At 41.8% G+C, this 24,244-nt stretch overlaps 2 protein-coding genes across 2 annotated transcripts in view; one reads left to right on the top strand and one right to left on the bottom strand.

Moving 5' to 3' along the window:
* Positions 1-8,350, top strand: part of COLGALT1 (collagen beta(1-O)galactosyltransferase 1) — a 39,337-nt gene extending 30,987 nt beyond the window's left edge. The window contains exons 11-12 of the mRNA XM_027857781.1: positions 5,634-5,840; positions 6,696-8,350. Coding sequence (XP_027713582.1) covers positions 5,634-5,840; positions 6,696-6,963 — 475 coding nt within the window. The 3' untranslated portion in view covers positions 6,964-8,350. The remainder of the gene's footprint in view (positions 1-5,633; positions 5,841-6,695) is intronic.
* A 4,688-nt stretch (positions 8,351-13,038) lies between these two features.
* LOC114039794 (zymogen granule membrane protein 16-like) lies at positions 13,039-15,025 on the bottom strand. Its single transcript, XM_027857662.1, has 3 exons — positions 14,962-15,025; positions 14,000-14,135; positions 13,039-13,464 (listed from the first exon to the last, which is right to left on the bottom strand). Exons 1-3 carry the CDS (start codon positions 15,023-15,025, stop codon positions 13,152-13,154), a joined length of 513 nt encoding a protein of 170 aa, XP_027713463.1. The 3' UTR covers positions 13,039-13,151.
* Between the last annotated feature and the right edge of the window lie 9,219 nt (positions 15,026-24,244).

Here is a 24,244-nt window from a genome sequence, read left to right as displayed (position 1 = left end):
TCAAAATTATCCATTTTGCTTTTCGTAATGTTCTCTATCACCTATTTGGTCATGAATTCTTCTCTTCTCCATAGATCTGATAGGTAAACTATTCCTTGCTCTCCCAGTTTGCTTATAATATCAGCCTTTATATCTAAATCATGAACCCATTTTGACTTTATTTTGGTATATGGTGTGAGATTTTGGACTATGCCTAGTTTCTGCCACACTCTTTTCCAGTTTTCCCAGCAGTTTTTTTCAAAGAGTAGGTTCTTATCCCAGAAGCTGGGGTCTTTGGATTTATCAAAAATATATTACTATAGTCATTGACTACTGTGTCTTGCATACTTAACCTATTCCACTGATCCACCACTCTATTTCTTAGCCAGTACCAAGTAGTTTTGATGATTGCTGCTTTATAATACAATTTAAGATCTGGAATGGCTAGGCCACCTTCCCCTGCATTTCTTTTCATTAGTTCTCTTGATATTCTGGACCTTTGTTCTTCCAAATGAATCTTGTTATTATTTTTTCTAACTCTATAAAATAATTTTTTGGTAGTTAGATTGGTATGGCAGTGAATAAGTAAATTAGCTTAGGTAGAATTGTCATTTTTATTATATTAGCTCTTCCTACCCACGAGCAACTGATGTTTTTCCAATTATTTAGCTCTGATTTTATTTGCATGAAAAGTGTTTTGTAATTGTGTTCATAGAGTTCCTCTTTTTTTTAAATTTTTTTGCTTTTTTGGTGAGGCAATTGGGGTTAAGTGACTTGCCCAGGGTCACACAGCTGCTAAATGTCAAGTGTCTGAGAAGGATTTGAACATCTTCCTCTCTTTTTAAAAAATCTTTAAAATAATGATAGATTTTCTTAGTCTTAAAAGTAGTCTATAGCTTTTTGGTTTTCAGATTTCTCTGTTTCTTCTCTAATTTTCATGTTTTCCTCTTTCACGTTTGTTTGTTTTTTGGGGGGGGGGGGTGGTAAGATGGTTTCTGAGAGCCTTCCAGTTCTAACATTGTTTGGGGCTTCTATGAAAAAGCATAGAAGTGTGGGACCAAGGAGGGTTGAGATAAATAGCTTCATTCACCTCATTAGGCCCTGAGAGCAGCAGGGGAGAATAGCTGGCTTGTATTGACGACCCTAGGTCATTGACGAAAGTGGACATCTTGTTCCATATCATCTGTTGAAGAAGACCGGGATTTGTGTAATGTAATTTACATTTCCATTTAAAATAATTGTTTATGTAACTTTTCACAAGAAGGTTGGCAACCAGATAATGATGTTTTGGGTCCTGGTGACTTTTAGGAGCCATTTCTTCAGGTGTGGAGAGGCTGTGATCTGCATTATTGAAGGGTGGAACTACAGTGACAAAAATCACAGGACTTAAAAAAATTTTTTTAACAGTTTTATTTAAAGTTTTGAGCTCTGAATTCTATCCCTCCTACCCATCCCCTCTCCCTGAGATAGTAAGCAATCAGATATTGGTTATACATGTACAATTATGCAAAACATTTCCACATTAGTAATTTTGTACAAGAAGACTCAAATTAAAGAAAAAAGTGAAAGAAAGCAAAAAATAGCATGCTTCAGTCTGTGTTCAATCAATATCAGTGCTTTCTTTGGAGGCGGATAGTATGCTTTATCATTAGTCCTTTGGGATTGTCTTAGATCATTGTATTGCTGAGAATAGCTAAGTCATTCACAATCCTTCATCAAACAATATTACTGTTACTGTGTCCAATATTCTCCTGGTTCTGTTCACTTTACTATGCATCAGTTCATGTAAGTCTTTTCAGATTTTTCTGAAAGCATCCTGTTCATCATTTCTTATAACACAATAGCATTCCATTACATTCATAGACCACAACTTGTTCAGTCATTTCTTAATTGATGGGCATCCCTTTGGTTTCCAATTCTTAGCTAACACAAAAAGAGCTGCTATAAATATTTTTGTACAAATAGGTTCTTCCCCCCCCCTTTTTTTGGATGTCCTTGGAATATAGACCTAGTAGAATCACAAGACTTTTGCTATACGATGTTGGTGCTTTAAATGAGGGCCAGTCAGTGCCACTGAGGGCTCTCTGTGCAGGTTCTAAAATTTGATGACAAAGACCTCTCCAAAGGAGGTCACTCAGCATCTGCACAGGAGAGGTTAAAGGAGAAGGTGCAAGACCAAAGGATATTCTGTCCAGCCAACCAGCACCTCAGGGGGCCTGGAGATGCTTCAGTCCTCTGAATAGGCATCCAAATTGAGTTATGGTATAGTAGCTGTAAACATAGCTTCCTAGATTCCCTTGTTCTGTGGGGAAAATCCTATTTGTGATGCCTGTCAGACATTCTCTCTCTTTTTCCACATTCCAGGGATGGTGACTGGCAAAGAGAAGTCATCATCTGCTCCCTCTGCTTTCAGATCCATACTCTGGGATCTTTAAGCACAGTTGAAGGGGGTGGGATGTTCTCTGATTTACTCAAAGTTAGCTAGCAGGGGGGATATCTAGGGTGCCAGGTATATGCTCTGGGGCTGGGTGAGCCCTGCTAGATGCTTATTTCTGAAGATGTTATTGGAAAAGTGGGGGAGACCTTCTTTGCTGCTTCAGGGGTGAAAGTAAATGAAATGAACAATGAAAACTTAGAGGACATGAGCCAGTTGATGTGGGTGTATATCCTCCTGGGAAGTTTTTTTTTACTCCTGAATGGTCTGGTCAGTGTCAGGAGAGGGGCCTTGGGTTTTGTCAAAGTGAGAAATCAGGGGGCAGCTAGGTGGCCCAGGGGATAGAGCACCGGCCTGGGATTCAGGAAGACCTGAGTTCAAATCCAACCTCAGACATGTAACACTTACTGTGTGACCTTGGGCAAGTCACTTAACCCCATTACCTAGTTAAAAAAGAGAGAGAGACAGAGAGAGAAATCAAAAGATTTTATAGAGTTTCTTCTCCTCCCTTTGGGATTCTAATTTTAATAACCATAGCTAACATTTATATAGCACCTCCTATGTGTCAGTCACTGTGCTAAGTGTTTTATAATTATTACTGTATTTGATCCTTACTACAACTCTGGGAGGTAGGTGCTATTATTATCCCATTTTACAGATAAGGAAACTGAGTCAAACAGAAGTTAAGTGACTTGACCAGGGTCACACATAGGATGCTAATAAGTATCTTAAGCTAAATGGAACTCAGGTCTTACTAATTCCAAGCCTAATGCTCAATCCACTGGACCCTCCAAATTGGGCTATGCTAACTTGGAGTCTAGAGGGGAGGAGGAAATAAACTCACAACATAAGAAAATCCTAACAAGGCCTTTTTTTTCAATCATTAATATACAATTAATATGTGCATAAATGTGTATATGCACATGTCCATCCACATATATTTTGTAGCAAGCAAGATGGACTTTATTTTTCAGCATGAGGGAAGAGAGTACTTATAATTGTAAAATTCTGATAGCAAAGCCATATCCTTATATACATAAGAAGAAAGAGTCATACTCATGATGGAAAATGCTATCCACATCCAGAAAAGGAACTGATGGAATCTGAATGCAGATCAAAGCTATTTTCACTTTATTTTTGTGTGTGTGTTTGATTTTTTTCCTTTTGTCCCGTCTTTTCTTTCACAACATGATTAATATGGAAATATGTTTTACATGATTTACATATATATGTAAAACAATACATACATACATATATACATATATGTATATATATAAACTATATCCAGTTGCTTACCATCTTAGGGAGGGGGGAGAGGAAGGCGGGAAGGAGAAAATTTGGAACTCAAAATGTTATAAAAAATAAATATTAAAATTTTCTTTATTTGTAATTGGAAAAAGTAAAATACCATTAAAAAGAAGAGATCATAGAGAGCAAAGACTCTATGACAGGGGGGTAAATCTTGGATTTTCTAGAAAATAACAGTCAAGTGGGAGATCTCATTCCCTGATGTGCTAGTCTAGACCCCAAGTCTGGTGTTTCGGCCTCTGCTAGATTTATGAATGAGATGCAGTGGTTGTTTTGGGAGAACTATAAAGTGTATCAAAACTTTAAAAAAAAAACTGTATCTTTTTTGGTTTTTTGGTGAGGCAATTGGGGTTAAGTGACTTGCCCAGGGTCACACAGCTAGTCAGTATCAAGTGTCTGGTCTGAGACCGGATTTGAACTGTGCCACCTAGCTGCCCTAAAAAACTGCATCTTGTGAGAACCAGTTGAGCCAGGGAGGTAGCCTGCTATAGTGGACAGACCATTGATCTTGGAGTCAGAAAGATTTAGTTTCAGATCTTAACTCTTGTGCCTCAGTTTCCTCATCTGTAAAATGGGGTTAATATTAGCTATAGTACCACAGAGTTCTTGTGAGGCTTACATAAGCTAATGTGTATAAAGCACACATACATGTACTACATGGGTCACTTATCACTATTGCTGTTATTATTGTTATTTTGGGATTTATAGTGTCATAGATAGAGGAAATTCCCTGGCAAATTGCTCTGGCAATTGCTCTGACTTAAAGTATTAGTGAGTTGCCTAGGATACTGAAATATTAAGTGACCTAGCCATGGTCATACAATCTGTCTCCTTTCAGAGGAGGACTTGAACCCAGGTATTTATAACTACAAGACCAGCTTTCTTTCCAGGATACCATACTGCCCCTCATTAATAATGAATGGAGAAGAAAACTTGGATTGGGAGAGGCTTCAGGGAAAGAGCTGTTCTGTTTTATTATATTTTTATTTAATATTTTATTTTTCCCCAGTTACATGTAAAAACAATTTTTAACATTTGTTTTTAAAACGTTGAGTTCCAAATCCTCTCCCATCCTCCCTTCCCACCTTCCACCCCATTGAGAAAGTAAGCAATTCAGTATAGGTTATACATGTGTGTAGTCATGCAAAATATTTCCACAATAGTCATGTTGTGAAAGAAAAAAAACCTCAAGAAAAATAAAGAAAGTGAAAAAAAAAGTTGCTTCCATCTGTATTCAGATACCATCAGTTCTTTTTCTGGGAATGGATAGCATTTTTCATCCTAAGTCTTTCAGGGTTGTCTTGGATCGTTGTATTGCTGAGAATAGTGAAGTCATGCACAGATGACCATCTTACAATACTGCTGTTACTTTGTACAGAGTACATTTCACTTTGCATCAGCTCATGCAAGTCTCTCCAGGCTTTTTCTGAGAGCATCCTGCTCATCATTTTCCATAGCGCAATGGTATTGCATTACAATCACATACCACAACTTGTTCAACCATTGCCCAATTGATGGACATCCCTTCAATTTCCAATTCTTTGCCACCTGCTGCTATGAATATTTTTGTACACATAGGTCCTTTTCCTTTTTGTTTTTTATCTCTTTTGGGTTATAGACCTAGTAGTGGTATTGCTAGGTCGAAGGGTATGTATAGTTTTATAGCTCATTGAGCATAGTTCCAAATTGAAAGAGCTATTCTATCAGCAGGATCCAAGAGCCAAGGTTTGGTTTCAGTTATTCAGGTGGGTTCACATCCCTGCTGTCCAGAGGCCTGAGAGGGACCCTTCTTGAGGGGATGACCACATTGGAGTTCACTCTGGACAGTTGCAGGTTTCTTGTTTCTGCCAGGGTCCTAAATGCTTTCCTGACTCTGGGATGGGGCCATTTGTCTCTCTTTCTCTCTCTCCAGCTATGTGGGCAGGAAGAGGATGCAAGTGGAGCACCCAGAGAAGGCAGTGCCACATGTTCGGAACCTGGTAGAGGCTGACTATTCCTACTGGACTCTGGCCTATGTCATCTCCCTCCAGGGAGCACAGAAGCTGCTGGCTGCCCAGCCTCTCTCTAAGATGCTCCCTGTGGATGAGTTCCTGCCGGTGATGTTTGATAAACACCCAGTGTAAGTGTGTGGGGGAGCATGGGTAGGGCAGGAGTGACTAATAACAGTCCTTATTCTTGGAATTCAGCTCCCTCTGGGAGGAGCATGAGAAATGGAGCAAACATGACCTTCCTTAACATGTGTCTATGGTGGGGACAGCCTGTGTGTGACTCTGCTTTGCGGAATGTATGCCATGCAGGGAGGACAGGGCTACATGTCTCCCTAGCTATTTTTTTGCAGGGAGGGGCAAGGTAGGGTTATCACTAGGGAGATGGCCCCATGTCTTTCCTGGTAGGGAAGAGTAGTGTCCCTATGCTGGAAGAGATAGCTTGGCTTTCAAGGTTATTTCAGTAAAACTAGAGACTTTGTGCCCTTGGCTGTGGTGTTGAAAGAGGGTAAGGTCATTTGAGAGCCTGGCACTACCTGGCTGGTTGGGTCGTTTTATCTACAATCACAGCCCATTATAATCCTGTAATACCCTTCAGTGCTACAGAGAAGGTTTTTCAGGGAAGGCTGGGCTGGCTGTAATGGAGCTCTTTGGCACTGAGTTTTCCCAAAAGGAGGGGTCCTGAAAAAGAGTATATCATTTGACTTGATTCTTGATTACCCAAGTTGGAGTTTGGCCTTCTTTGGGGACTGGTGCTACCATCTTATAGGGCTCCCATCTCAGGGATCAAGGGAGGGACCAAGAGTATGAGATGGGGAGGGGAGAAGAGGGGCAGAGTTGGAAGAGCACTAACTCAGAGAAGAATGAGCTCAGATTATACTGAACCCCCTGAGAAAAAGGGTTCTGAGAGGGGAGAGGAGTGGCTGAAGAATGTGGGGCAATTCAGGGGAGGTGGTAGCTCAGCCTTTAAAGAGACACATTTTCTGCAGCTCTGACTACAAAAAACACTTTGAGAAGCGGGACCTACTGGCCTTCTCGGTGGAGCCCCTCCTCGTGTACCCCACTCATTACACAGGGGATGATGGCTACATCAGTGACACGGAGACCTCAGTTGTGTGGAATAATGAAAAGGTGAAGACAGACTGGGATCGAGCCAAGTCCCAGAAGATGAAGGAGCAGCAGGAGCTGAGCAAGGAGGCCAAGAACTCGGACGTCTTACAGTCCCCACTTGACAGCACAGCCCGAGATGAGCTGTGATCCGACAGAGCTGTGTCTCAGAAGCCCCGAGGGCCTGGCCCCTATTGGGAGCTGGGGTGGGCACAGCAGGGAGGGAGGGAGCAAGGGAGTAAGGGCAGAGCCCAGGCCACAGGGAGGGAGAACCTGGCACCAGACCTTCACCCCACTGGCACCTCAGGCTCTGGGGAGACCTATCCCAAGGTTCCAAGATGAGCACTGTGCTCAGATTGGGGGAAGCATGGTAGCATGGGCACACAGTGGGATCTGGATAAGTACATGACTGATTAACCCTGCAGTGTGCCCTTCTGGAGAATGTGTTTTCCTCTTCTTTTGCATCAAGATCTAGGGACCTGAAGACCTGGAAGAAGCTGCCTGAGAAGAAGTTTGAAGTATTTTAATCTTTTTGAGGTTTCTCACACCAGAAAAACCTGCAGAAACCACTCAGCTTCTGAGCAGTCAGTGGCCTTCCCTAGACTGCGGCAAGCACCTCATTTCCACCAATGTCTACCAGGGGTTCTTCCAGCCCTAGAGATTTTCTGAAGGTCAGAAAGTCAAAGTTTTTAGCCAGGCTTTGTCTGCCTGAGCACCACCAGGACACTGGCCTGTCGGCCTGACTTTCTGCCCTAGCATTCACCGTTACTCAGGTGACCCTTTTGGTCTGGCTCAGGTATTATCGATGCGTATGGAGGGATGATTAGGCTGCTCTGAAGTGAGGGGGTTGTTCCATGGCCTTGCAGCTGGCAGCAGGGCTAAAGGGGCCTCCTCTGGCTGAGGGCTCTGGGCAGTAGCGCCTTCCCGCCCCTTCTGCCTTCATGGATTTGTGGGGACATTTTCAGCATATGACCAAAACTAAGTTATCTTAACCTAAAATCTAATTTCTACTTTATGGGAAAAATTGATCTTATCATTGCTGATGTCTGAGATCCTTTCTAACTTTCAGTCCTATGATCCTGGGTTCCCTTTGGCTTCCTTACTTAAAGAACATGTTCATCTTTTACTTCCAGTGTGCTGTCTACCTTTTTTTTTTTCTCTCTGCTGTCAGTCAGCTCAGTGAGGTGAGGTGATCAGAGCAGACTGTCATTGCAGACTGCCTTACTCTACTGGTTTCAAAGGTCTTCTTATTGGGGGATGGACTAGATTGTTTCTTCACTTAATTTCTCCGTTACCTACTTGACCCATCAGTCACCAGAAATTTGGAGGATGCTGGCCCTTCTTTTTGAGGCACCTGGTGTGCCTTTCTATAAGCCTCCTACTCCCACTCCCACCTTGTCGTCTTGTCAGCCCACACGAAACAGTGTTAGGCTGGGAATTGCTTGCTTTTATTGCAAGTGATTGTTTTTTGTAGGTTGTTTTTGTAAATGTTTTGATGTTTCTGTAAATTTTTTTTTAAAAAATAAATTGCTTTCTTGCTGTTGTCTTTTTTTTTTCTTGGAATAAATGTTTGCTTAAGGGATTTTATCAGGTGGGGTTGTCTAGGGCTAGGATTATGGAGAGGAAATGAAAAGCATCTATCAGTCAACAAACATTTATTAAACTTACTATGTACCAGGCACTTACTAAGCTGTAGACATAGAAAAGTAAGCAGCTACTTCCCAGGGTGGAGGAGCAAAGGATCATGGTATTGAGAAGAGGTTATTGGCCATTTTGTGTGAGGAAGTGCTCATGGTAGGGATTAGGTTAAAGGTGATTTCTTAGCTGAGTAGGAAAAGGAGTTAGGAGAGAGGAGCATGTGGTCAGAGGTCATTTCATTTGGGGACACTAGCTCTGGGCAGGGAGAATAGATGGAGAAGCCATTTACTAGGATGAAGGCCATCCCCACCCCCATTAGGAAAGGCAGAGGCTTGACTCAAACATGTCTACTCTATTTCTTTCCTCATCACATCTTATCTGGACTGTCCAACCATATTCCTGTTTTCAGGCTGTACTTTCTGCTTTACCTTGCACATAGCTACCAAACTGATATTCTCAATATATTGATCTGACCAATATTCAAAACATCCCAATATTCAAAAATCTTCACTGGCTCCCTATCATCTCTAGGTTAAAATGAAAACTCAGTATGGCATTTAAAGCTCTCCACAATATGGCTCCCATCTACCTTTCCAATCTCAATTCTTACTATTCTTCTTCAAACACTTGAATGGCAATCTGGTTTGCTAGTTTTCTCTGGGTATGATATCGAGTCACCTGCCTTCCATGCCCAAATCTCACTCCTTTCTCACCTCAACCTTTCAGCCTCCCTTGCTTTTTTTTTTTTTTTTTTTTGGCTTTTTTGTTGAGGCAATCGAGATTAAGTGACTTGCCCAGGGTCACACAGCTAGTAAGTATCAAGTGTCTGAGGCTGGATTTGAACTCAGATCCTTCTGACTCCAGGGCCAGTGCTCAATCCTCTGCGCCACCTAGCTGCCCCTCCTAGTTTCTTTTAAAACTCAGATGAGGTGCTGCTTTTTAAAAATGCCTTTCCTGTTGTTCCCAATGGTTGGAATTCTTTCCTTTTTGAAATTACTTTGTCTACATTGCATTATCTTATTTGTACACATAGTATCTCCTGCAGAATGTGAGCTAGTTGAAGTCAGGTACCTGAGCTCATAGCTTGCTGGGGCTGTTTGAATTTCTCTGGCAAGGACAATTCCAGGCCTTTCCAGAGTTATCTTCCTTATGTCAGATCAAGGCAAATCCTCAGAATTTTCCTCTCTCTGGTGCTACAGCTCCCTTCTCTCAGACCTCTTTCCTTCTTTCTTCTCCAACCCCAAGTCTTCACCGGTAATCAATTCTACCTTCCAGCATGTCCTTTGGACATATGGCCTCTATACTCTTTATTAAACACTTTTCGCTCTGGGAAAGAGGAAAGATCCCAGGATCAAATAAAGGTGCAGGGCCTCAGGGCCTAAAGAGAGGGATGCGCTTAGGTCTCATTCATCCAGGGCCACCTGGCAGATGGAAGAAGTCAATATACTGCAGCTTGAAACCCTGGGACAAGAACCTTTAATTGGTACCGAGCACCACTGGGTGGCAGCACTAACACGTTTTTTGCTACAGCAACGTGATTGACAGATAGGCACAGTTGTGTTTTCATGTGCGTCCACAAGGTGGCCCATAGGTGTGAGTGAAGGTCAGAAGCTTTCAATGGGAATTAGAGTAATTTGACTTTGCAGGGACTCAGGAGAACCTTTAATCCTGGTTTGCTATTTATTAGGGGCATCTAGGTGGTGGTGCAGTGGATAGAGTGCTAGGCCTGGAGTCAGGAAGATTCATCTTCCTGAGTTCAAATCTGGTCTCAGATACTTAGTACCTGTGTGATCCTGGGAAAATCACTTAACCCTGTTTGCCTCAGTTTCCTCACTTGTAAAATGAGCTGCAAAGTGCTTTTCTATCCTAAGTTGCTACACAATGCTGCTGATTGGTTATGTACTCGAAGTAAGACTGAAAAGTTATAAAAAAAATTCTGTACCTAGGAAGCCAACACTGCTAGCAGTAAGTTAGCAGTCTTCCTTAACATGCTAACACATTTATTTGCTTTAGGTTTGGCCTGCAATCTTTTTTTTCCTATTAAACATATTTTTACATTAGTGATGTTGTAAGTAAAAATTAGAACCAACAGGAGGAGCCACCAGAAAGAGGAAACAAAACTCAACAGAAGAGAAAAAAAATAACAATTCAGCTTCCATAGTTCTTTCTTTGGGTGTGGATAGCATTTTCCATCACAAGGCCTCTGGAGATGTCTTAGATCCTTGTATTGCTGGGAAGGGTTAAGTTTATCAATATTAGTCATCACACAACATGGCTGTTATTGTGTACAACGTTCTCTTGGTTCTGCTCACTTCACTCAGCATCAGACCATACAAGTCTTTCCAGGTTTTTCTGAGGTCAGCCTGTTCATCATTTCTTGTAGCACAATAGTATTCCATCACATTCATATACCACAACTTGCTCAGCCATTCCCCAATTGATGGGCATCCTCTCAATTTCCAATTCTTTGCCACCACAAAAAGAGCTGCTATGAATATTTTTGTACATGTGGGTCCTTTTCCCATTTGTGTGATCTCTTTGGGATACAGCCCTAGAAGTGCTATTGCTGGGTCAAAGGGTATGCACATGTTTATAGCCCTTTGGGCATAGTTCCAAATTGCTCTCCAAAATGGTTGGATCATTTCACAACTCCACCAACAATGCATTAGTGTTCTAATTTTCCCACATCTTCTCCAACATTTATCATTTTCCTGTTTTGTCATGTTGGCCATTCTGATAGGTGTGATGTGGTACCTCAGAGTTGTTTTGATTTGCATTTCTCTAATCAATAGTGATTTAGAGCATTTTTTCATATGCCTATAGATGGCTTTAATTTCTTCATCTGAGAACAGTCTGTTCATATCCTTTGACCACTTATCAATTGGGGAATGGCTTGTATTCTTATAAATTTGACTTAATTCTGTATATATTTTAAAAGTGAGACCCTTATCAGAGAGACTGGTTATAAAAATTCTTTCCCAACTTTCTACCTTCCTTCTAATCTTAGTTGCATTGGCTTTGTTTGTGCAAAAACTTCTCAATTTAATGTAATCAAAATTATCCATTTTGCTTTTCGTAATGTTCTCTATCACCTATTTGGTCATGAATTCTTCTCTTCTCCATAGATCTGACAGGTAAACTATTCCTTGCTCTCCCAGTTTGCTTATAGTATCAGCCTTTATATCTAAATCATGAACCCATTTTGACTTTATTTTGGTATATGGTATGAGATTTTGGTCTATGCCTAGTTTCTGCCATACTCTTTTCCAGTTTTCCCAGCAGTTTCTTTTTTTCAAAGAGTGGGTTCTTATCCCAGAAGCTGGGGTCTTTGGATTTATCAAAAATATATTACTATAGTCATTGACTACTGTGTCTTGCATACTTAACCTATTCCACTGATCTACCACTCTATTTCTTAGCCAGTACCAAGTAGTTTTGATGATTGCTGCTTTATAATACAATTTAAGATCTGGAATGGCTAGGCCACCTTCCCCTGCATTTCTTTTCATTAGTTTCCTTGATATTCTGGATCTTTTGCTCTTCCAAATGAATCTTGTTATTATTTTTTTCTAACTCTATAAAATAATTTTTTGGTAGTTTGATTGGTATGGCACTGAATAAGTAATTGACCTGCAATCTTTAACCCACAACCCTCAAACCCCCACTCATTAGTAAGCCTCTCCCAAGAGGTCCCATTGCTCCTAGACTAGAGAATTCCCTGACAACCCTCATCCCAATTTCTTAAGGGTTCCAGGAGCAAACCAGAAAAAAGAAAAGTCAACTGCCCTCTGAGGACTCAACAGACCAAAGCCAGGTGCCACCACCCAAAAGTTGAGAGAGCCCAGAGGGGATGCTACACTTATCTATGTACATTTTGTGACACTCCCTGCCCCCCATGTTGGTTGGTTGGTGTCCTTTGTTCTTGGAGAGGACCAAAATAACATCACCAGAATGTAAGCTCCTTTAGAGCAGGAACTGTTGTTTTTTTTCTTTGAGTCCCTCAGACCTAGCCCAAATACTTGTTGAATTGAATTGAAGAGCAGAGCAAAAACTGAACAAGACTTAACTTATTCCTGAACACATGGTAGCAGCATCCGGCGTGTATGATGTAGCCAAGAAAAACCATTTATTGCAGATACAATTATATTAAACTTTTTTTTTTGGCTGCAGGGTAATGGGGGAGGGGTCAAGTGTTCGGTATCTCAGGGCTTTAGCTGAGAAGCCAGAAGTCAGTCTTATCTGCAAGTTACACCCCTAGGGAAACACCCCAGCTAGCACCTGTCTCTTCCCATCAGCAAAATGTGAATCCTGTTTTATTTGTGTCCGTCCAAAGGCTAGAAGAGGATCTCCTTCTCACTGAATGCAGGATCCTGTCTTCCTCTTGCTTTCTCCCTTCCCTTCCCTCTTCCTTTCCCCTCCTTCCCTTCCCTCTTCCTTTCCCCTCCTTCCCTCTTTTTCCTCTGCTTATCTCTCCACCCTGTTCCCCTACCCCCCTTTCACCTTCCTATTCCCTCCCTTCTGGACTCCCCATTGACCCTCAGGTCCCTGATCCCCATATGGAACTCCTCTCCCCTCCCCAAAGGGTATCCTGCTAGTTTTGTCATATATATACTTTGTCACCCACCCCAAATTCCCATGATTCTGCTAGGCTCGGGGAATATTGAGCCTTTCCTCTCCCTCCCCGGTGCGCTATTTGACCCTCAGGCCTTGATGAACTTGGGCTCATCCCAGTGAAAGCCAACGCCAGTGAGACCATAACTATTGTGGTGCCCACTGACGTAGCTCAGGAAGGCTCCTCGGTAGTGGGGAGTGGCATTGAAGGAGTAGCCTGATGGCTGCCCAAAAGTGAAGATTCGGCCGTAGTTGGTGATGAATATCAGTTGCTGGATGTAGGAGTAGTATTTGCCTAGGACTTGAGTGATCTTCTCACCGTTCTTGAGGAGAACCTCGTGGCTCCGTCCTGACTTGGAGCCATGTGATTCGCTCCAGATGTGGGCATACTGGAACTGGATGCTGTGGAGATGGAGGGTGAACGTAAGTAGGAGAAAGATCTGAGAAGGGTCAGAAGGACAGGTGCTAGTGCCTTTGGAATGAACTAGTGCTCTCACATTAGCTCTGTAAGAACATAGGGCAGGGAGCAGCTAGGTGGTGCAGTGGATAGAGCACTGGCCCTGGAGTCAGGAGGACCTGAATTCAAATTCAGCCTCAGACACTTGACACTTACTAGCTGTGTGACCCTAGGCAAGTCACTTAACCCCAAATACCTCACCAAAAAAAAAAAAAAGGAATGAAGTATATGCCGCTTTAAAAAAAAAAAAGAACATAGGGCAGGTGGGAAAGGGAGGTGGGGGAGAAAAGGAAGAAATCTCCTGAGGGGCAAGGTGGAAGGATGTAGTAGGAAGAGACACCAAGGGCCACAAGGGGATTGGAGGGGTCAGGAGGCCAGAAGTCCTGGGTGAGTAGACAGGATGATCAGGAATACAAGGGAGGCATAACAGGAGGTCACAAGACAAGCTGATAGAGGCTACTGTGAGCCCCAGACCCTTACCCATGGATGATCCCACTGCATTGTTCATAGATTCGAAATCCAGTTATCTTGCCCCTTCTGTGCTCCCCAGAGAGTGAAAAGCTGGTTCCTCCTCCACTTCCATATTCTCCAGAAAACGAGGACCCTCGCTGTTGACCTGGAAGCAGGAAGGGGAGAAGGGCTGGACAATTTCTAGTCTCTATAGGGAGCTAGATAGTAACAACTTACAAATATTGTATTATTTGGCCATGTATTATTGGCATTATTTTACAGATAAAGACACTAAGACTAGAAGAGGTTAGATCTGAGAGTCTATGAAGGCTGTAGACCAGATATACCTCCCTCCTCCTCAGGCAAGCTGCTTGTACACAATGTTGGTTTCACTTCCTTAAGCATTTCTGCAGGGTTCACTTTTCATAGTCACACATTCTGAGAGTTGGAAGAAACTTTATTTTTCTTTTTGAACATTCATTTTCTTTTTTGCTTTTTGGTGAGGCAATTGGGGTTAAGTGACTTGCCCAGGGTCATACAGCTAGTAAGTGTCAAGTGTCTGAGGCCAGATTGGAACTCAGTTCCTCCTGACTCCAACACCAGAGCTCTATTCACTGCACCACCTAGCTGCCCCAAGAAAATTTAAAGATCATTTAAAAATATGAATTCTCCAGTCAGTGAACTAATTCACACTGTAATGTAAATGACTGATTGGACTATGGGTGCAGACACTGGATTATTCATTGCATGCAAATTTCACAGCCCACACAGGGTGCTGGTGAGACTGAGTGGGAGATGGGAATAAAGGAAAGGGTTGATGATGTCAAGAATGGGGGCCAGCAATGAGATCAGTACTGAGAAGTTAGGAACAAGGATCAGAGATGAGGGCTAAGGATGGAGACTAGTCCTGAGAGGTGGGTCAGATATGCTCATATGCAAGGGGTGAGATTTAACCAGTAGCAGGAAGAATGTATTGTAGAGGCATCACTCACCATGCTCCTCAGCAGTGACAGTCACCGGGAGGGTGAAAAGGAAGAATATCAGCATCAGCATCATCTGAGGCAAGGAGAAAGTAGGGGTCAATGTTGCCCCAAAAGCTCTTGCCCCCAAAACTTTATCTCCTCTTAAGCTAAGAATGTCAAGAGAGTCTGGGGGTAGAGTACCAGTATGAGCACCCTTCTCCCCAAGAGCTTTGACTAACAGAGTGATCCTCCTCTAGAAATATTTAGGGAAGGGGGGGGGTTGGTCATTGTAAGTTCTAGCTAGAGAACTTTGGGAAGACTGAGCGAATCAGCATGCCCTTTCCCCTTGAAAGAGCTTTGATGACGGCAGGGAAGGGTTCTTCCGGTGGATTCTCCCAAGATTAGGAATGTGATGTGTTAGTGTGGCCCCACCTGAAAGTCAAGAGCTGAGAGGAGAGGGTCAATGTAAGTTGCCAAAGAATTCAGTGGGAGAGTTGATGTGAGCTCTTTGAGAATTTCAGAAGGGGGTCACTGTGAACTGTCTCACCTTTGCCTACATCCCCCAGCCCCTAAGACTTGGTGGTAATTTTAGTGACTGAGGGTGAAGGTTCCCCCAGGAGATATGATCTCTGTGTTAGTAGGCGGATGTCTGTCTGATGACAAGTAGGAAGGTTCTTCTGTCAATTCCTGGTTGAAGATCCCATATTCCCAGATCAGAGTTGGCACTGGGGTAAATTAGAACCACCCTGATAATTGTTTCAGAGTGATCAACTGAATGTAGAAAAATGTGTCACTCTGTAAAGTAAGATCTTGTGCTACAATGAAATACCATATAATGCAACACAGTATAATGTAACCCAAGGTGTGTGACATTGTGTAACATATTATGATAGCACAATGTAGCACAATGTAGCACAATATGGTACAAATTTGCACACTCCATCAGCATTGGCTCCTATGATCAGGTCTAACTCTCCTGAGCTTCTCCCCAGCCTATTTCTTTCACCCTGTACCTTATCTTCTTCCCAAATTCTCCCAAGATTAATTTCCCACCCCTATTATTTGTTGCTGTTGTTCAGTCATTTTTTAAGTCATGTCTGACTCTTCATGACCTGATTTGGAGTTTTCTTGACAGAGATCCTGCAGTGGTTTGCCATTTCCTTCTCCAGCTCATTTTACAGATGAGGAAACTGAGGCAAACAGGGTTAAATGACTTGCCCAGGGTCACATAGCTAGTAAGTTTCTAAGGCCAGATTTGAACTCAGGAAAAGGAGTCTTCCTGACTCCAGGCCTGTTACTCTATGCCCTGTACCACCTAGCTGCTCCTCCCACCCCTATTAGCATGTCAAAGTCTGGACCACCCTGAGAAAAGAGAGAACTTACCTTTCTTCACTCTTTATGAATGGTCCTCAATGCTTCCACAGAGTGTCCAGGCAGAGTCCTGTCCTCTCGCCCCTTAAATGGGAACCCACTCAGTCCTGGCAGTTGTCCAAACCCACAGAGCCAATCCCTCTGTCTGTTCATCTCACTTCCTCATCCATATCTCAAGTCTCAGCCTCCCGAACTCTTCAATGAGAACACTGAAGGGATGGGCCCTGGGGATGGGGCTCCTGAGCTTGGAGGAGAAATGGAGCTTCTTGCAATCTGAGAATTTGGGGATTTAAAGGAGGATGTCCAGTTCAAGTCCCACCCTGAAATATAATCTCCTTCTGTAATACCTCCCCAGTTCTCCTGTCCCCCATCCCATCTAGCTTCTACTAGAAGACCAGTAGTGACAGGAGCGACTCACTATTTTCTATTCCACCTTGGGACATTTTCTAATTGCTAGAAAGTTTCTCTTCATACTAAACCAAAGTCTGCCTCTCTGTACCTTCTCTCATCCCCAGCATTGATCCTAGTTCTATCTTCTGAGGCTATGCAGAACAAGCCCAATGCCTTTTTCCCATGAGTAAAGTGTTTAGCCCAATGCCTGGCAAATAGCAGGTGCTTAATAAGTTCTTACTCTTTTCCTTTGTTGATCTTTTACAATCCTTGGGCCTGGGGGTGTCCTATTGATTCTCATAGGGCAGTTCCCTCATCATCTTGGTTGCCTTCCTCTGGACGCACTCTGTGATGTCACTGTCCTTCCTAGAATATGGTACATCTGGAACATAATTTTCCAGATGTCTAGAGCAGAGTACCATCAATTGCATTTTTTTTTGGTTTTTGGGGGCTTTTTTTTTGTTTGTTTGTTTATGGAGGCAATCAGGGTTAAGTGACTTGCCCAGGGTCACACAGCTAGTAAGTGTCTGAGGCTGTATTTGAACTCAGGTCCTCCTGACTCCAGGGCAACCCCATTTTGAGCACTATTCCTCTATCTTTGCAGGATATTGGGGACTATGACTTTTGATAGACTGGGACTCTGGGATCAGAGGAAATATAACCAGAGTCTAACAGTTGACTTATCCCCCACTCAAAAAAAAAAAAAAAGAATATATCTGTGGTACCTTTTAAAGTTTAATCTTCATTATCAATATTTTCCCTATCACTTTCTTAAGTTTAGAAATTATAAAACAATAAACCAAGCCCTGATTTGTAGTGTTTGTAGAATTCCAATATGTAAACAGTCACACTTAAAAATTAATAATCAGTTCTTAAGAGTTTGTTGGCAATGGTTCCAGTATGCCCTTGAATGTGACTGTAGGAGAGGTATGTGCTTTCCCTCCATGAGACCTGAAGCAGCTCACTGGGGGCTGTAGGCAAGAGATTTTTCCACTGGAAGCTCCAAGGGCCTAGTAGGGCCTTCTATTTTTTTCTCTTGGTCTTGAAGCATTTATTTGGACCCAGTCCCATCTTATTTGCATGTCTTACATGGAAATACTATTTGACTGAGTCTACAGAGTCTGAGGCATTCACTCCTCTTTGTCCTGTACCCAGCCATTGTGATTTGTGGACTGAGTTCAGTCTTGGGAAAGCCTGACTTCCAATTAGGGGGCTCCTCCCTCTTGGACTGACCCTGGAATTTCAAGTCTAAGATTTCTTCCCAAAGGAGAGGGGGAAGGTACCCAATGTACAAACATGAATAGGGTATGGGTCAGGTAGTTTATTCCTACATAGAAAAATTCTAAGCATAAAAGAATCATACCACACATTAATAAAATAATTAGAATAAAGTAACAACTTATAACTAGGTTTGCAGTTAGGAGGCTAAGATTTACCTCACTGGGACATAAATATCTATCCATTTGACATCCCACCTAGACTGGGCACTATCTGAACAAACAGCCAAGCTTGACTCAGTCTTTTCAATGACTGACTCCTCTGATACAGAAGCTTCCCCTTTCATCATCCACTACTTCTAAGGGGACATTACTGCCTCAGGGGCGTCTCAGCACCTTTGGAATTCACAAGGTCATCTCTAGTCCTGGATGAAGTACTCTTTCTTTTTTTTAAAAGTTATTTATTTATTTTTAGTTTTCAACATTCACTTCCATAAGATTTTGAGTTCCAAATTTTCTCCCCATCTCTCCATCCTCCCACCTCAAGACAGCATGCAATTTGATATAGGTTCTACATATACATTCATATTAAACCTATTTTCATATTAGTCATGTTGTAAAGAAGAATTAGAACCAACAGGAGAAACCATGAGAAAGGAGAAGCACAGAGAGAGAGAGAGAGCAAGAGAGAGAATAAATAATATGCTTCGATCTGTATTCAGACTTCATAGTTCTTTTTCTGGATGTGGACAGCATTTTCCATCTTGAGCCTTTTGGAGTTGTCTTAGATCCTTGCATTGCTAAGAATAGATAAGTCTATCAAAGTTAGTCATTGCACAATGTGGCTATTACTGTGTACCATGTCCCCCTGGTTCTGCTCACTTCACTCAGCATCAGTTCATATAAGTCTTTCTAAGTTTTTCTAAAGTCCACCTGCTCATCATTTCTCATAGCACAAACTAACTACTACAGGAGTGCAGAATGACTTGAAGGAAGCTAAGAGGTGGAGAGGAGGCGGCAGAACATTCCAGGCATGGAGATAAACCAGTGAAATTTCCCAAATGTAGCAAAGATGGCAAGGAAGCTAGTGTCACTAGATCAAAGAGTATGTGCGAGGGGAATGGGGATAAAAGGTATAAGAAGACTGGAAAGATGGGGAAGGCAGGTTTTTAAAGGCTTTGAACATGGAAAAGAGGATTTTATATTTGATCCTAAAGTTGATAAGAAATCTCTGGAATTTATTGGGGGTAGGGGTGGGAATCTGCACTTTAGGATGATCCCTTTGACAAATGGGTGCAAAATGGACCAGAGTGGGGAGAGACTTAAGGCAGAGAGATCAACCATAAGGCTATTGCAATGGTCTAGGCATGAGGTGATGAGGCTCTTCACCAATATGGTGTCAGGATCAGAGGAGAGGAGGGGGCAAACTTGAGAGACATTATAAAGTTTAAAAATGAATAGACTCTGGCAATGGAATAGATATGGGGTGGGGGTGTGAGAGAATGAGGAGTTGAGGATGATGCATAACTTGGTAGCTAGGGGGACTGGGAGAAGGGTGGTACTCTTGGTAGTAAGAAGGAAATTGGAAGTGAGGGGGAAGATTTTTTTGGGGGGGAGAAAATGAGTTCAGTTTTAGATATATTGAGCTTAAAGTATCTATAGGTCATCTGGTTTGAGATATTTAATTGGCAATTAGAGAAGTGAGACTGGAGGTCTGTAGAGAGGTTAGGGCCAGATAAATAAGTTTGAGAATCTATTGATGATTGAATCTGTGGTAACTGAGGAGATCATCAAGTGAAATAGTATAGAGGGAGAAGAGAAGAGGACCCAGGAGAGCTGTCTGTGGGACACCTACCTTTAACGGGATGACCTGGATAAAGACCCAGAAAAGGAGCCTGAGAAGGAGTGGTCAGGTAGGTAGGAGAACCAGGAAAGAGCAGTGTCACAAAAACCTAGAGAGAAACCATATCTTCTTATAAAAGATCAGTACGCTGCACCTTTGCTGCTGTCAAAAGGTAGGGGAATGCTCAAAGGACTCACTCAGTACCCATCACATCACATTAAAATGCCAAGTCAGCAGAGAAGGCCAGCAGAGAAGACACAGAAAAAGTTTAGACACTAAGAAATGCATAAAATACAGGTATAGTATTGTATAATATCAACATATTTTATCTTTTAATACCATAATAATTCAGACTTCTTCTCTGGGATGAATGGAGGGCCAAAAAATTATATGCATATTTTCCAGATCACAGGGGCACTGTGCCCCTATCCTCCTGGTGTGGAAGGAATAACTGTAAGTACATCAGGAGATAACTGACCTTTCAGTAAGACCTGGGGCACTGCCGGCCTCAGCTGAGTTATTTTCTAGACTTGAAGTTTTCAGGTTGCTAAACCCCAGCAGAAAGGAGAGCTCTGCCTCAAAGGGGACAAGGTTATTTCTCTTGCTTTGTTTTGTTATTTCTATCTGTTAACAGATCTGTTCCTTCATATATGTTTCTCATCCTTATTGCTTATAAGAAGTAGTAAGATTAGGGACATGAAACTCTAGGGAGACAAGCAGCCAAATTCGTGATGTTCCCTAGTGTTACCATAGTGGGGGCTGAGTCATGATTGAGTTATTGTTGAGGATCCACAAAGATCAGAGCTGATCCACATGAGTTTGGGGCAGATTCGAACCCATGGGTCATAGCAGGCTAAGACCCTATGAGGTTTTTGACTGCCACAGCATCCTATTAACTGCATACTGAATTTACAACCCACTAAACCCCCCAGGTTCTTTTTGCATAAACTGTTGTATATTCAGTTCTTTCCCCCTCCAATACTTTTGAAGCTGATCTTTATGCTTCTTATTGCATTTCATCTTCCCCTCCTTGACCCATCATCATCTTCCTCTTAACCTTGGGCAGCAGTCCTAGACCTTTCCTTGTTTGTCCTCTCAACCTCGACATAGCTCCATTTTTTGTTTTTCTTGGAATGTTTTCATCTGCCCAAACTCATTCTGGCCTTTAGTCCTCCTTGACATTAACCTTATGTTTCCATGCTTTTTTCATGTAACTCCCCTTTACATAAGTCTATATTTTAGCCAATTTAGCCAAAACTTACTGTTTCCTGAACTTGGCATTTATCTCCCACCTCTGTGCCTTTGAACAGACTGTTTTCCATTCCTGGAATTCACTCCATCCTCAACTCTACCTCTTCAAATCCTGAGCTTTCCTCAAGTCTTAGTTTCTGTGCCATCTCCTATAGTCCTGATTCTCCTAGTTTAGTGGTTCCCAACATTTCTTATTCCTTGAACCCCTTTCAACAACAACAAAATGTGTTTCAAGAACAACCACAACAAAAATCCCCAGGGAAATTTAACAAACTATAATATGCTATTAGATTTATTCATTAAGTGTTTACAAGAACTACAATAATAACTTTTGCCTCCAAAGCTCCACATTAAAATTTATGTAATATAATTATAATTGTAGAATATAAAAATTTTAACCTATATTTATAAAAATTCTGAATGTAAAATGATAAAACTCTGATTGTAAAATAATTATAAATATTTTATGTGGCACAGTCCATAAGAATTAGAAGAAGCAATCTAGCAATATCTTCTATGCTTACTATGATCTGCAAGACTTCATATTAAATTTCTTTATTTGTCACAGAGGAAAAATATATTTGTAACATAATAGGGCAATTATTTACTGCTTAAGGTGCTGTTAAAGAACTCCATGGACCATCATTGAGAACCTGGAAAGAATTCTCCCAAGAGGAGAAGAATCCCCGTTCTAGTTGTTAGTTCCTTTCTTCTTCAAATGATCATGTATGTAATGAATTTATTTAATATTTTAGCCCCCAGTAATATTATGCAACTTCTACCCATGCTTGGTTAGCACCTTCTCTGCAACTCATAATCTTGAAAAGGCACCTGGAGCATTGAAAGGTTGGGTTTTTGCATACCTCTTTATCTATCTTTTATATACATGTACATATAATATTAAATATTTACATGTTTACACATATATCAAAATAAATGGAGATGTTAGTTTTATTTTGCTTTGCTTCTGTGTCCATAGAGCATAACATAGCAACATGTATGTAGTAGGCACTTCATAAATGCTTTTGGGATCAGATTGGATCATAGGACCATACTCTTTTATATTTCTTGTAGAATCTCAGAACATTCTGGTCTACCTATCCTTTCTTTTAACTCTTTGGAATCTCTTTTCCCAAGGTCTAGGTTACATATCTGACTATGCCTGAAATTCTTCTCCTTTCTGTCATGAGCTCCAAGATGGCATGATCAATGCTGTTCTAAAGGTTTCTAACCTCTCCACTTCACTAAACGATCTTACCTTACTCAATAAAATATAATTAAAAAAAAAGAATCGGCCATCCTCTCACTACATGTCACATCTGTTCCCTGCATCCATATTCTTCCATATGAATTCCCTAGGTGAATGTATCTGTAGTAAGATGTCTTCCAGGTTTACAATGCAAATGTTCTATTGTTACTTTTCTATTATGCTATTTCATTGAATGTCTTCCTTTTAGACTACCCAATGTCCCACCAGCTGCACTACTTTTGAACTTTTTTGGACTTCTCCATTCATCATGCTTTCCTTCCCTAGGAAAATTATCATTTGGAAATCTCACTATCCTGCAAGATTGACTCAGCCTTGGTACTTACATCTCATTAGTACCCTCTGCCCCTCTGGTTGGACCCTTTGACCTCTAGGACCTCCAATTAAGGAAGGGGCCAAGCACAATCTTCTCTCCATTTTTTACTAACTACCTTCTCCCAGCATTTATTAAGTACCTACTATGTGCCAGATACTGTGTTAAGCAATTTACAAATGCCAACTGATTTGACCCTCAAGCAATCCTGTGATGTGGGTACTATTATTATCCTCATTTTTGCAGTTGAAGAGAGTGAGGCAGATAGAACCAAATGACCTGCCCAGGGCCACACAGGTACATTTCTGAGGCTAGATTTAAGTTCAGGTCTTCCTGACTTTAGGTCTAGTACTCTATCCACTGGGGCACCTAGCTGCCTCAGACAGGAGGAGATGGAGGAGAAAACAGTGTCATAAAAACCCAGAGGGAAGAGAGTACCCAGGAGGTGAGGGTGGTCAATAGTGTTAAGTGCTGCAGAGGTCAAGCAGGAGTGAGTATTGAGAAAAGGCCTACATATTTGGCAATTAAGAGACCGTTGGTAACTTTAGAAATAGCTATTTCAATTAAGTGATAAAGCCAGAAGCCAGATAACAAAGAACTGAGGAGTGAGGGAATCAGAGAAAAAAGTAATGGGAGTACCCACCTTTTTCTAGAGACTTGGCTCTTTAAGTCAGGAGAGATATAAGATAACTAGAAGGGATGGTAAGGTCAAGTGAGAGCTTTGTTGTTGTTGTTGTTGTTTTAAAGGTTAGAGAGACTTGGGCATATTTGTAAGCAGTAGGGAAGAAAGATGGGGAGAAGTTGAAGATTAGAGAGACAGAGAGGTTGAGAGTGGGGGAAATCTTTAGAATATGGGAAGGGATAGGATCAAGGGAACAAGGAGAAGACCTACCTCTTCATTGAGGCTAAAATAAGGGAGCAAGGAATGAGAAATGAAGTCCAAAGACTGTGAGAGATGTAGAATAATAGAGAAGAGACAGCTCACGGCATATGGCCTCTTTACTCCATAGGAGATCAGGTAAGGCCCTTAACTATGTATGTGTTGGGAGATGGAGTGGTAGTGTAGAAGGCTTGAGAAGAGAAGAGAAGGTTTGGAACAGCCTCTATAGGGGATGGAATATAGAATCAGCAATTATCAGTGAGTCAGGTCAAGAATTTATCAGCTGCCCAAAGCTGGGGGGCTCTGCTTCCAGCAGACATCTAGATAGCTGAAGTCCTTACCCTGCCTCTAGACTCCAGCTTAGGTTCATGGATCTGCACATACAAATATCTTTTTTTTTTTTTAAAACTCAGTGTTACTACATTGCCACTTTATTATAATATGTTCCTTTGCATGAAGTATATTCTTCCATAGCCACATTCCAGAGTCCTATCCCAAGTGTCTGGTGAGGAGGTGATACCTATAATTTGACAAGACTTACTGTATCTCAGTGATAGCTATGGGGTTGTATTTACTTCCTTGTGTTAAGATAGCTAGCCCACTTTAGTACCTATTGTGGGCAAACTGGTGAAGACACTTCAAAGCTATGAGTGTTACAGTCACAACATCTCTACTTGGAAAGGGCCTCAGAGATCAGTGAGTCCAACCCTTAGCAGAACAAGAATGTCCTTTATAGCATCCTGATCAATGGCCATCCAGCTTTTGGGTGAAGACCTCAAGG

Source organism: Vombatus ursinus, unplaced genomic scaffold (genome assembly GCF_900497805.2).
Source record: "Vombatus ursinus unplaced genomic scaffold, bare-nosed wombat genome assembly UNPS02012319.1, whole genome shotgun sequence".
NCBI classification, from domain to species: domain Eukaryota; kingdom Metazoa; phylum Chordata; class Mammalia; order Diprotodontia; family Vombatidae; genus Vombatus; species Vombatus ursinus.
This window is presented reverse-complemented; position numbering and strand designations above follow the sequence as displayed.

Excerpts from the sequence above, each read along its gene's own strand:
- LOC114039794 (XM_027857662.1), bottom strand. The coding sequence starts at position 15,025 with ATGATGCTGATGCTGATATTCTTCCTTTTCACCCTCCCGGTGACTGTC. Across the intron at positions 14,136-14,961 it reads TGTCACTGCTGAGGAGCATG|GTCAACAGCGAGGGTCCTCG; the intron begins GTGAGTGATGCC and ends TCCTGCTTCCAG. Across the intron at positions 13,465-13,999 it reads TGCAGTGGGATCATCCATGG|CATCCAGTTCCAGTATGCCC; the intron begins GTAAGGGTCTGG and ends CCATCTCCACAG.